The sequence below is a fragment of the Cyanistes caeruleus genome, chromosome 18, assembly GCF_971803275.1.
Source record: "Cyanistes caeruleus chromosome 18, bCyaCae1.hap1.1, whole genome shotgun sequence".
Classification (NCBI taxonomy): domain Eukaryota; kingdom Metazoa; phylum Chordata; class Aves; order Passeriformes; family Paridae; genus Cyanistes; species Cyanistes caeruleus.
In genome coordinates, this window is record NC_141718.1 from 928322 (window position 1) to 941090 (window position 12769).

At 43.9% G+C, this 12769-nt stretch overlaps 1 protein-coding gene across 7 annotated transcripts in view; it reads right to left on the minus strand.

Moving 5' to 3' along the window:
* GLT1D1 (glycosyltransferase 1 domain containing 1) overlaps window positions 1–12769 on the minus strand; it is a 41215-nt gene that overhangs the window by 16745 nt on the left and 11701 nt on the right. For all 7 annotated transcript variants that reach the window (XR_015277859.1, XM_086856483.1, XM_086856484.1 and 4 more), the window contains exons 4-7: window positions 11672–11723; window positions 8802–8838; window positions 8336–8392; window positions 133–228 (exon numbers count right to left, since the gene is read on the minus strand). Coding sequence is in view for 6 of the 7 variants with exons in the window: in XM_086856483.1 (XP_086712609.1) it covers window positions 133–228; window positions 8336–8392; window positions 8802–8838; window positions 11672–11723 (242 nt within the window). In the remaining variant the exon portion in view is untranslated. The remainder of the gene's footprint in view (window positions 1–132; window positions 229–8335; window positions 8393–8801; window positions 8839–11671; window positions 11724–12769) is intronic.

Consider the following 12769-nt stretch of genomic DNA (forward strand, 5'->3'; position numbering starts at 1 on the left):
ACTTCTTTTTTCAAACGTAAATATTCAGTGACGTTTCCTGCAATGAATAAAAGAGCTCCTGCCAAACTTGGAGATGTTAAAAGAATGCACTGAGAGTGGCAAAACGAGAATATTCAAATGGCCACTCCTTACCTGAGAAAACTTCTGCTAAATACAGAGGGTCCTTGACTCTTCGGAGCCCACACACCAGAAGAAACAGATGTAAAGTGTCTGTGTCTGTGGGAATATCTGCAACAAATAATTGTAAATAATAAATTTGTAATTCATTAATGCTGATGAAAAAGCTGAACAGAAGCAGCTGAACAGGTTCTGTGAATGAGCATGTACAGTGGTAAAAGCAGGAAAAGAGTGGATTATGAAAAATTGTCATTATTCCTTGTTTCTTGCTCTTGCATCAATCCTCAGGCTGAGGATTTAAATCATTTTATATTTATGTTTATTTCCAGAGGCAGTGAATGTGCAGGACTTGCAGTAAACTCTGGTGTTCTTGGACACCAGAACCAGGTGTGAGGGCCCTGAGCAGCTCTGGGTGGCTCTCAGAGGTTTTAATCCTAAAAAGAATAACTTTGCATCCATCTAATAACTCCCCCCCCTATTTCCAGGTGTGGGATTTGGTTATTCAGGCTTAGAGCTCTGACACTTTCTGTAAAGATCAGGAAATGTCCCATATTCTCAATCCCTGTGTGCCAGCACTGCTACAGAATAAAATACAAGTTCAATTATTTATTTTACACTTATTGCTAAAACACAGATGAAAAATAACTCGGGGGGGAGAAAAAGGGGGGAAAAGCCTCAGCATGGGAACTTTTGAAAATCTCTTCCACATACACAGCAACAACTCCTGTCTGCAGGCTTCCATGGGAAAAGGAGGATGCTGCATTCCCCTGGGCTCTGTGGCAGGACCATCAGCTCAGGACATTCTGTTCAGGGCTCACCTCGAGATGAGCTTTGCTAAAACCTGCTTGTGATAAAACACAACCCAAACAACAATGTCAGTTAATAAACACTGGAGGGCTTGGAGTGCTCACATTTGATTTGCTGCACTGAACCAATCGCTTTGGTGTCCTTCAGTTCAGCCCCTTCTGCAGCTCCTGCATTACCCAACACTGCTCTGCTGCAGGGTCAGAAATGTGCTTTTAAAGTTTAAAAGCAGCTCAGGAACGTTTAAATTCTCCCTGTCACAGGGTTCATTACTGAGTCTGTTTCATTCAACTTAAAACAACCCTGAGTTGTCACAAGGGGCTGCAGCAGATATGGTAAATAACATTTCACTGCTTATTGGACCAAGAAATAATTGGCAGTTTATAATACACAAACATTGGGGTTGGAAAAGCCATTCTTGTGGTGCAGTGGGCCATTAACACTGCGTGGTCTCAGACGTGCAGCAGTGCTCTGCACACAAAACAAACTATTAAAAAGTGTTACCAAAACTCAGACTTCACTGCTGCTGTCCCATGGGGCACAAACTCCCATTTGGAATTATGGACTCCCCCTTACTGATGCTGAGCTCTGGCTATTTGGGAACAAAACGTGGAGTTAGTGCTGAAAGTCACACAGGAGGAGGAAACCAGGTTTTCCTCTTCTCACATGGAGACCATAGAATTACTGCACTCTCAAAATAACTGCCCTTTTTAATGTTTTACCAGCTTTTTGTTTCTATCTTACAGCTTTCAGTCTTTTATTAGGTGAGGGTTTAAAGCCCTAACAGTCCAGTTCTGTGCAGCCCTGGCTGCCATTCTGCTCCCTGAGCCCGAAGAGAAAGAGGGAGCTGCTCCCACAGCCATTCAGACTTTCCCATTCTAAGGCACCTGTCCCAGGAATCTCATCAGTTACAGCCCAATTGCTACCGTGGAATGACCTAAAGTAATTCTCATTAATGCAAACAGCTCACTCAGCTGAGCTGTGTCACTTTGGAAAGCCATTTCTCACAGCAGGCTCTGCCCCTGGTGCAGCTCGCAGAGCCCACCTGGCTGAGGATGCTCTGTGCTCTCGGAGCCAGCAGCTGTGGCTGCAGCCTGCATCCCACATGGATCTAACCTTGGCAGGAAGGGCTGCTCCAACAGCATTTGTCTCTGTGCAGTGGATGAGGATCTGCTGTAGATTTATTTCATTTATTTATTGCAGTGGCTCTCAGCCATCCCTCAGCTCATTTTCACAGGCAGCCTTTCCCCCTGGATCCACCCAGAGCTCTGTGTGCCCAGGAGAGACCGAGCTCCAGCAGCACCTGTGTGCCCTGCTCACCTTCTGCCCAGCCCTGAAATGCTGAAATTCCCTCCTGGTGCTCTCTGCAGCCCTGCTGGGAAAATCCCACCCGACAAACACCACTTGTCCCTGCAAGCAACAATTTCAGGAGGCTCTGTGCTCTCTGAGAGCATCTGAAGAGCAAAGGCTGCCCTCCCAGCCACAGCCACAGAGCTGCCCTTTGGAAAAGACATTTTTTCTTTTTCCTTCAGCTCGAACAAGACTTTAGTATGTGAGTTTTTGCTATCGTTCTGCCTTTTGCAGATGTAATAAGATGCTACCAGCTCGTGTGATTGTGAAATGGAAACACATCAGCGTGGCACAATCGAGTGATTTTCTCTTTCAGTACATTCCCTGTGCCACTATCTTGTTTGAATGAAGGCAAACACCCAAATAACAAAAAAATCCTTCAGTCCCTTTCTCCCCATTTCTGCTAGTGATACAAAAGCAAAGATTTCCAGCAGCATGCTGTGCTTTCATTATCTCTCCCCTCATGTATCTTCCTGTTTGCCTGACAAAGAAACACAAAATGGAAAGATTTGTACATAAACCCTGGCAATTAAAAAATAAAATTAAATAAAGACTGCATGGCACGTGTTTTCCAGCAATCCCTCAAGATCCACTCTACACTGAACACAAGTGAAGCCCAGGCACTGTAACCAACATCCCTGTCAGTGTCAGAAGAATTGTTTGGAGTCAGAGTGTGAACAAAAGCTGCCAGGGTTTGTCTGTGGCCCTGCTCTGCTCTCTCAGCTTTCCTTGGGACAAACAGCTGGCACAGCCAGGATGGACAGGAGTGAGAGTGGTCACTGCTGTGTCCCCAGGAGCAGGGATGGACAGGGAATGGTCACTGCTGTGTCCCCAGAGCAGGGATGGACAGGGAATGGTCACTGTTGTGTCCCCAGAGCAGGGATGGACAGGGAATGGTCACTGCTGTGTCCCCAGAGCAGGGATGGACAGGGAATGGTCACTGCTGTGTCCCCAGAGCAGGGATGGACAGGGAATGGTCACTGCTGTGTCCCCAGAGCAGGGATGGACAGGGAATGGTCACTGCTGTGTCCCCAGAGCAGAGATGGACAAGGAATGGTCACTGCTGTGTCCCCAGAGCAGGGATGGACAGGGAATGGTCACTGCTGTGTCCCCAGAGCAGGGATGGACAGGGAATGGTCACTGCTGTGTCCCCAGAGCAGGGATGGACAGGAGTGAGAGTGGTCACTGCTGTGTCCCCAGAGCAGGGATGGACAGGGAATGGTCACTGCTGTGTCCCCAGGAGCAGGGATGGACACAGATGAGCTGCAGGAGCTGGGGCACAGCCCTGCCAAGCTGAGGGATACTGCAGTGCAAAACAGGAGGGCATTGCCACAGGAGAACTGGCATTGCCACAGGAGAACTGCTCATCACATCAACAATTTCACTGCTGCCACAGGAGCACAACCATGGGAGCACTCGGGGAGGAAAAGCCCTCCAAGGTCCCAGGTCCAGCCATCACCTCACAGCCACCAGCCACATCTGCACATCCTTCCAATCCCTCAGGGTGCAGAAATTCTCCCAATTTCCAATCTAACCCTGCCCTGGCACCACCTGAGGCCATTTCCTCCTCACTGGAGAGAGCAGGGCCGTGGCACACTGAGAGTTTACACCTGGGCCATTATAAAATAAAATCCTGCACAGCACCACACCAACACAGACAGCAAACACAAAAGCCTGAATAATTTCTGAAGCTTCAGCAGGGACCTCGTTTTTCTAAGAAAGGCAGGAATAAGTACAAGTGTTATCTAAAGAGATTTTGAAAGTGTAGATTCATTTAACTCCATCCCTCCAGGTACTATCAGGAAAAAAAAAATGTAGCAGTCTTAGGTGCACAATAAAAATAAATGTATTACTGCAAATCTTTAATCTTACTGAAAGCTGCAGGCCTGGAAGTGAATGAGTAATACCAAGCATTAGCTTGCTCAGAGGTAAAGAAGAAGATTTAAAAATTAATTTTCCAACCCCTGATTTCAAGTTCACTGTTGTGCTCTACAGACCTTTAGAGAACAACACCAAGTCCAAATTATTTGGGCTTATTCGTCCATTTCTGGTTTTGTTCAGAAACAAAATGTAAGCCACGATGAGATGGGGAGGGGAAATCACCTTCTTTTCTTTTCTGGTCACTTTGAACCACAGCAGGTCTTTTCATTTATCCATTTCTATTCCATTTATCCACCTCCTGAGCACCTGAAAGCATTGACTGCTCTCCCCAAGAGGGACATCCATAGGTTTATAGATGAGATTTCAGTCTTTTAAGACAACGATTTTATTTTCTTGAGCATGAAAATGGATAAATTTGTCCAACTGCAGCACAAACCTTTGACACTCCAAATCTTTCGATTCATAGCTTTTCTTGAGTTCTCCTCCCTGCACACTGAGGAAATGCCTTCCCTTGGCCCCTGTGGTCCCTTGGCACTGGAGTTTGGGTTTGTGTCTGTGCTGGCTCAGCCCAAGGTGCTCAGCCTGGGGTGGGGGGGTCCTGCTGCAGCTCCCCTGCTCATCCTGACTCCAAACAGGGCTCAAATCCCTGCTGACACACAAGTGCCATCAGAGACCCAACCAGCCTTGATTTCACAATGCACCTGCAGATCTCAAACATTTCTGTATGAAAGGTTCTGCATTTCCCTTCACAAAGCAGCTGTTTGCTCACCAGGGGCAGTGCAGGCAGTAACTTTACCCCAAGTGCTCACACCCAGCAGGGAGGATCTGCTGATTTTGTGGAGGCAGAGAAGGTCAATGAACCTGGAAACTTCCAGGGACAGGCCACTAATACAGGAAAACCAGACTGCAAAATTCTCAATCAATTCTTCTCCCATTTCTCATTATTTTTTAACAAATCAAACAACAATAAAGCTCTGTGTTTTCAGATCAGTTTGGGAACTCAGTTTATCGCTGCCATCATACAATTTTTGCCATGGGCAACTGTCTGAGTGCACAAACTTTTCCTGCTTAGTTTTTCTTATCCAGGTCCCTCTTTCCAGCTGAGCTTTAGGAAAATCTAATGCCTCTGTAAAACCCTGCCTGTGTCATGACAGGTTATGTAAACTTCTCAAGCTCAGAGAACAGCCCTGCTATGAAGCAGAAATTACATGAGAGCTGAAAAATCAAACTACAAAAGCATCCAGCATCTTTTGGTGTGCAATAAGCACGTGAGCCTGTGGTTGCAGGCCACCTCCCAGGAAAGCAGCTCTGAGTCCTGTCTGCTGGCTGAACACACATTTCTCAGTGAATCATGCAGCCTTTGTTAGTTATCTACATCTTCTCATCACATGGTGTTTATTGGGGGCTGTATCTCCCGAGCTCCAGCCCCATTCCAGTGAAATCAAAAGGAGCTTTGTATCCTGCAATGATGGCATCGAGTCTGTGATCACAAACAGCTCTGCCCCAGCCCTGAGCTCTTAGAGGAGATCAGTCTCAGGTTTCTCATTTATTTAAACTGTCTTGTCATTTTCTGTCAGTCAATTCACAGCAAAGGCTGAACCCTCGCTGACTCTCTCAAGTCTATAGATAGGGCTTCTAAAATTGCTTTAACCAAGCTGATTGTGCTCTGTATAGATCCCTGCAATGTAAGGTCAGGGAAAAACAGTTTGATCATCTGGTCTGATCTCCAGGCTGACACAGGCAGCAAAGCTTCCTGAAATAGGCTGGGTTACCCAACAGGCTGAAAATGTTGTGTTCCTGGAGCCTGTGCTGAGCTCTGCACTCGCTTCAGCCTTTTGGTTTGGCTGCTGCTGCTCACAGTCTCTCATGCACAGAAGGCAAACTGTGAAGTTGACTGTTAACCACAATGCAGAAGAACTCTAAAAGGCCCCTGGTTTTTAAGATTTAGCCAGTGAATGCTGGTTAGCCAGCCCCTGGAGCTACTGCAGCTACAGCAACAACCCCACGCCATCCCCTCCACAACTCTCAGCTCTGCTGCTGAGACTAAGAAAAAACACTAATTCCAGGATTTTTGCACTGAGGTTGTACTGCACCCATAATAATAACAACAAAAACCTTTCACAGCACTGCTTCCATTTGTGTTATTCGATTTATTACTATTACATTCTATTCCTGTGTAATTCTATTTACATTAGCACCCAAGCTATCAAATGGAACGTACAAAAAAAGCTGGGATTCCTTAGTTTGGTTTAGTACCAATCAAATTTGGGGGCTGGAAGTCTCCCACCATAAAATGCATTTGGTGCATTCTGCCACTCACTTAAAGCTCCCATTAAATTCTTTTTGAAGCTGTTACATTGATTTAAAGAGGCTGTTTATGTACTGGTGTCATATTCAAAGTGAGCAAATGTTTCCTCTGACCAAAAAGAAAATCAGTACAAAGAATATTGGTAGGAAGTCTGTTCTGTGGGAGAAAGTCAGGAAGCATTCTGAAGGTTCTGTTTCACTGAGAGGATAAGCTGACACCCTGACCACTGAGGGTGTGTGACAGCAACGCCTCGAGTGCATTAAAACCTGCACTGCAGGGCGTGGCTCCTCCTGTGCAGCCTGAATTTATCCAACATTCAGGGGTTCTGCTAAAAACACAGCCAGGGCTTAACTGGAGAAATATTTCTCCGCAGAAAATAATTAATGCCTTCAGACATGGAACAGAGCTTAGTGAAAAAAGCCTTAAAGAGAAGATGAGAAATGCCAGGAGCTGAAGGAGGCTGGGCAGCTTGGTCTGCATTACAGCTCAGGCTCTTTCCAAGCACACATCGTGCAAGGCCACGCTGCCAAAACCTTCTGAGCAAAACTGCCTCCTGCTTCTCACAGTTTCCTTCTCATTGCTCCACACTCAGGAGAATTTTAAACACTTTGGAACTGCAAATGCCCAGGAAAAAAAAGCAATTCGCTGGGAACTCCTAATTAGTCCCTGGACAGCACAAAGGTACAGCCAAAAACCTGACTCCATGTGCAGCACTGAAAGAAGTGGAAATTGTAGGCTGCCACCAGAGATGGACATAGGCACAGGGAAGAGAAGGCAAATGAGATGAAACAGTCATAAAAACAATACTGAATAATCTGGTGCCAGTTTTCAAGTTATTATTTAATAAGGCACAGATGTTAGAGTCACATTTTAGTTTGCTTTTCGTGTACATTATGAATTATTTTGCACTTTTGCATTAGCACACATTAGGCAAAAAACTGTTTCTAATATACTAGAAATTCACTTTAGGGGGAGCTTCCCCCTCCTCAATCTGTTGACTACTCATTTAATCACAAAATGGTTGGACAAGAGATCAAATCAACACTCAGGCTGTGCTAGCAAGTGACAAATCATTTCACTTCAGAAAATTATTAATCTTAGTGGCACTGTGCTTGTGGGCTGTGATTTACTGAGAACAAAATAACCTCACAATGCTCAATTTAAAATTGACACTGGCTTTGACTAATGGCACGCATTTCCTGATGTGATAATGCCATTGACTGCTGAGGATTCATTTGCAGCAGAGGGAACAGCTGTAGTATCAGAGATCAGGCTGATGGATGTAGAACTGAACCGTTTTTACCAGGGTAAAACGCCTATAAATCATTCTTTTGGGAGAGATGAAGTGATGGCAGCGTTGCCACGATCAGGTGACTGGGAATTGGGTCACCTGCCCTACCTGCCACAGGTGCCAGCAGGGACAGGCTCTGGCTCATCAGCAGATCATCCAGCAGCAGCACACGGATCTGCTCAGCAGGAGGAATCTGTCCTCTCCTCCTGCTCCCCTCTGCAGGCAGCCTGGTTTGTGTCACCCACAGCGTGCTCAGGGCTGCTGCTGTGCCCTGAACGAACCTCTGGGGACACTGGGGACACCCTGGGGACACCCTGGGGACACTCAGGGACACCCTGGGGACACTCTGGGGACACTCTGGGGACACCCTGGGGACACTGCCCCACGGGCTGGGATCACCTCTGCTGCAGCCAGGCCAGGAACCAGTCTGGGCACTTGGTGAGCCAGACTCATCTGACTGACATTCTGCCATCTTCCATATCATTAAAACACTTTTTTACATAATTAATTAAACTCTGATTCTGTGTTTCTTTCATCCTTGCCACCTATTAGGAATAAACACAGGGGAAAAAAATGAGTTTTACCTGCATTTTGTAGAAATCTGTACCAGTCAAATGTTTCGCTGGGTGTAGTCTTAATTCCTGTGTAAAAAAATAAAAGAGACTCCCATGTTTAATGTCCCCTGGATGGCTGAGCTGTGCTTCCTGAAGGAATAAAATAAAAATAAAATAAAATAAAAATAAAATAAAAATAAAATTAAAATTAAAATAAAATAAAAATAAAAATAAAATTAAAATAAAATAAAATTAAAATAAAATTAAAATTAAATTAAAATAAATTAAAAAGAAAATAAAAAGAAAATAAAAAGAAAAATAAAATAAAAAATAAAAGAAAATAATAAAATAAATAAAATATAAAATAAAATTTAAAAATAAAATAAAAAATAAAATAAAATAAAAATAAAATAAATAAAATAAAATCTCCACACACAGCTACCAACACGTGAAACACAGAAATCAAATGTCTTCATCACTGTTTCAAAGCTCTCACCTTGACTCTGGACATATATTTTCTTCCTAGCATCTGGCTTTAAAGAGAAAGAGAAGGAAAATAACTTTCAGAGTTCAACATAAAAATATTGATCTTCCAAAAAAAAAAACCACCACAATAAAGAGTAACAAAACACATCAGTGTGATTTTCTTTTGACTATTAAAAATCAAAACAAGCTACTAGCTACATTAAGTAACTCCAGAAGCCAACAATGTAATTTACATTTCTTATGTCCATTTACAGTACCAATGAATCAATTTTGCAATTAACACAATTACCAAGTTAGTACAATTAACCTTTTTTAGTTTGTCTCTGTAACCTTTCTCATGACCATTATCCTATTTTCCTGGAATAAAACAAATTTCAACTGTCTAGCTGAAAATCAGCTCTAGTTCCCAAAAAGCTGTTGGTGTTGAAAGACTGGTTTTGAAAATCCACTTTACATTTATCCATAATACAATTTATAAATGTACCAGTTTCAGAAACTGCTGTCAAATATATAGACTTGCCTAGACAGGAAAACTGGTGCCTGGTAGTTATTGCAGAACATTCCCAAATAAAAATTGCAAAATAAATTACTTTAAAATAGCTGCAGTAAAAGAGGTAATTACTACACTTCCAAAATCACTCCTGAAGTGCTGCTCTGCTAGTTATTTAATTTGGGTGATTAAAGAAGCAATTTCCTATTTCAATATCTTTCTATTGCTCCAACTGTGGATTTGTGGAACACTTTTTTTTTTTTAAATTAAAAGAAAATCAATTCAGAAACAAACTTCCAAGCTTGAACCAGTCAGCTCAGAAAATAGGAAGCCACAGAAGTGTTTTTATTTTTTTCTAACTTGCAGAGATTTTGGTTTTCCCCCTCGTTCTTTTGTGGCTGCCCCTCAGTCCCCTGCCCCAGCGCCGCAGTTACTAAAAATGAGCTGGGAAAAGAAACTGGAAGAAAAGAGGTGACTTGAAAAGTCATCTCCAAGCAGCTCACAGATGGGAAGGAGGTGGTTTGTGAGAATCAGAGTGAACAATGTCACCAAAACGACCCCAAAAAAGCAGCAAATCCCCATGGGAATGAGCTGGGGGAGAAGCAGCCGTGCGCTCCAGCAGGAGCCTGAGCACATTCCATGAAGTTCATCTTCCTTGGGCTCTTGTGTTCAAAGGATTTAAAACCAATAAAAATGGTTGAATGCATCGTTACATTATTCCATCACACTTCCCTGACCAACATTTTGAATTACACAAAGCATGGACCCCCAAAGGGCTCAGGGGGGCCAATCCAACCCTGGCAGGGCTGGGATCATCAGGGAGGAAACAGGAACACTGGGGGACACAGATGTACTCACACTCTAGATCCATTTTCTCTTCTTTCTGCCTGATTTTAAATGGGCTTGAGCAGAATGGCAAATGGAATTGCTGCTGCCAACACTGGCTTGGGTAATTCTTCTGCACTGGTTTTAAATAAAACACTGACCACGAGCACAAGATCTTTTACAGGGCTTCAAACTCGGGTGGAACACAGAACACAAGGGCTGGACTACATGTTTGATAATTCAGGGTAGTTTATCCAATGTAATAGAAAAGAATTTGTTGGAAGAGGCAGCCTTTGAGTACAGTGCAACTGCTTACATGTTTGTAATTTAAATTCTTAACTGACTATCTTAACTAACTACATCAGAGGAATAAGGCAGCTCCAGCAGTGTGAGCTAATGGGTAAAAATCATTAATATCCCACGAGCTGTGTGAGGGAGGATGAGCTCGTGCTCCTCACTGCTTGGAACCAAATTTGTGACATTGGCTCTCAACCTTTACACAGAGACCCAGCAGAACAGGAACTCCAACCCTCAGCATTTCAGCAGGTGGGATTCCAGTTTAGGATGTGACAGATTTGCCTCCAATTCCCTGTCTGCCACAGACCTCCAAAACACTGAATTGGTCTCACAGGCCCTGAGCACAAAGGTGTTTAAATAAAGTCAGAGTCTGGTACTTTAAAGCATTTGAGGTGCTGATTTTAAAATGATTTCAAAGCTCAATTTTGTTTCTTCTCCTTACACTCTGTCACTTTTGTCCTTTTTTTTTGCTTAATATCCCTGACAGAAGCTGTGCCCTTTCACATTTACCCATTGTGAAGTTCATTGTAGTAACTCTTAAAATCAAATTACATTTGTAAAATAAAATATCAAATCCCATGTCTGCTCATGTATCCTTTTAATGCAAATAGATTTGAAAAATCAATTTATGTTGAAATAAGGTATTGTATATCCTACTGCTGTGTTGTGCAAGCTCCACTCTCAGTGATTATTTTTTAGGCAAGAGTGCATTAATGATTATACCTTGATGCAGATCAGAACTGAAGGGGTACCAAGCATTTTGTTCCACCTTGCATTAATTGTTCAGCTCCAGCTGATTTTCCTGGGGTGAGTGGAGCCAACAGCTCACTGCAAGAGGAGCTCCTGCTTTGCTGCTTTCATCCCAAATGCTTCCTGCTCACCCCTCCCTGCATTTCAGCAAATCCAATTCACCTCAGGAAGTTCATTCTGTTTCCAGAGCTGACAAAACAAGTATTTTCAAATTACACTTCCAGATTCTTTATTATAACTAATGCTGTCTGGAGGAATTTTGTAAATGTGAAGTTTAGTAAGTGATGCAAAAAGAAACAATTTGGCATCGGGGGAGACTGGGTAATAAGGAATGATTTGTTTTAAATGTGACAGAGAAATATTTCCTAAACTGTTCTGCTCTCTCTTCAAATGCTGAGCAGCTTTCAGTGCCAGACTGAAGCCCACCAACACAAAAAAGGAAAAGCAGGACTGGTCAGAGTGAAGGTTACTGCAATTCTCCAGCCCTGTTTGGGATCTGCTCCCTGCACAAAACCTACCCACTCTGCTGCTGCCAGCTCCTTCATTTCCACCGAGAAAGCCACTGCAAACCTGGGGAAACCGACAAAAATAGTTGGGATCATCTGCTTAAAGTGTTTTAACATAAAAAAAAATGTACTTCAGATAAAATCTTGATAAGAACTAAGATCAGAGGCTTATAAACCTGATCCCAGATGAAAGACAGAAAGCTGGCTTTCCTCTTGCTTCAGCAGAAAATCGTGCTTAAACCCACGGCAGCTCCCCAGGCTTTGCAACTCCGAGCTCCTGGGAAGGTGAAGTGAGGATTTGTCTGAGCAAGAGAAACCCCAAATAACGGGGACAGCTCAGCCAGGTTAATGCACACAGCTGCAGCAGGAATCCTGAGCTCCTGCCCCACTGCAGAGCCCTTCTGACACCACAACACAGCCCAGGAGGGAGCTGAGCTGCTCTCCTTCCATGCTCTGACAATCCCAGTGCCACTGCCTGCAACACAGCTCAGTGCAAATGAAGATTTTAAACCTTTCCCCATGTCCTCCCCTTGTTTCTCACAGCTGTCAGGGAGTAACAGAGCTGGGACTCTTGGGGTAATGTGTCCAGGACTGTCCCTGTGCAGAGCACAGAGAGGAACAGTTCCAGTTCTGGGAGTCCCATCACAGCCAACAAAAGGAACAGTTCCAGCTCTGGGAGTGCCATCACAGCACCAAAAGGAACAGTTCCAGCTCTGGGAGTCCCATCACAGCCAACAAAAGGAACAATTTCCAGTTCTGGGAGTCCCATCACAGCCAACAAAAGGAACAGTTCCAGCTCTGGGAGTCCCATCACAGCACCAAAAGGAACAGTTCCAGTTCTGGGAGTCCCATCACAGCCACAAAAGGAACAGTTCCAGCTCTGGGAGTCCCATCACAGCACCAAAAGGCTGACTTCTACACACAGCTGATAAAGGAGTTATTCCAGCTGGGACCTTGGTGTAAGAGCAGGAAGGCTGTGAGATGTTTTCATCACTTAATAAAGATCCCCTGTTCAGAGGGGATCTCAAGGACAGCCTGGATTTTAATGTGGCTTTTAAGTTGTAATGGAACACAACAAAAATGTGCTTTGGATGCTCTCAAATGGAACTT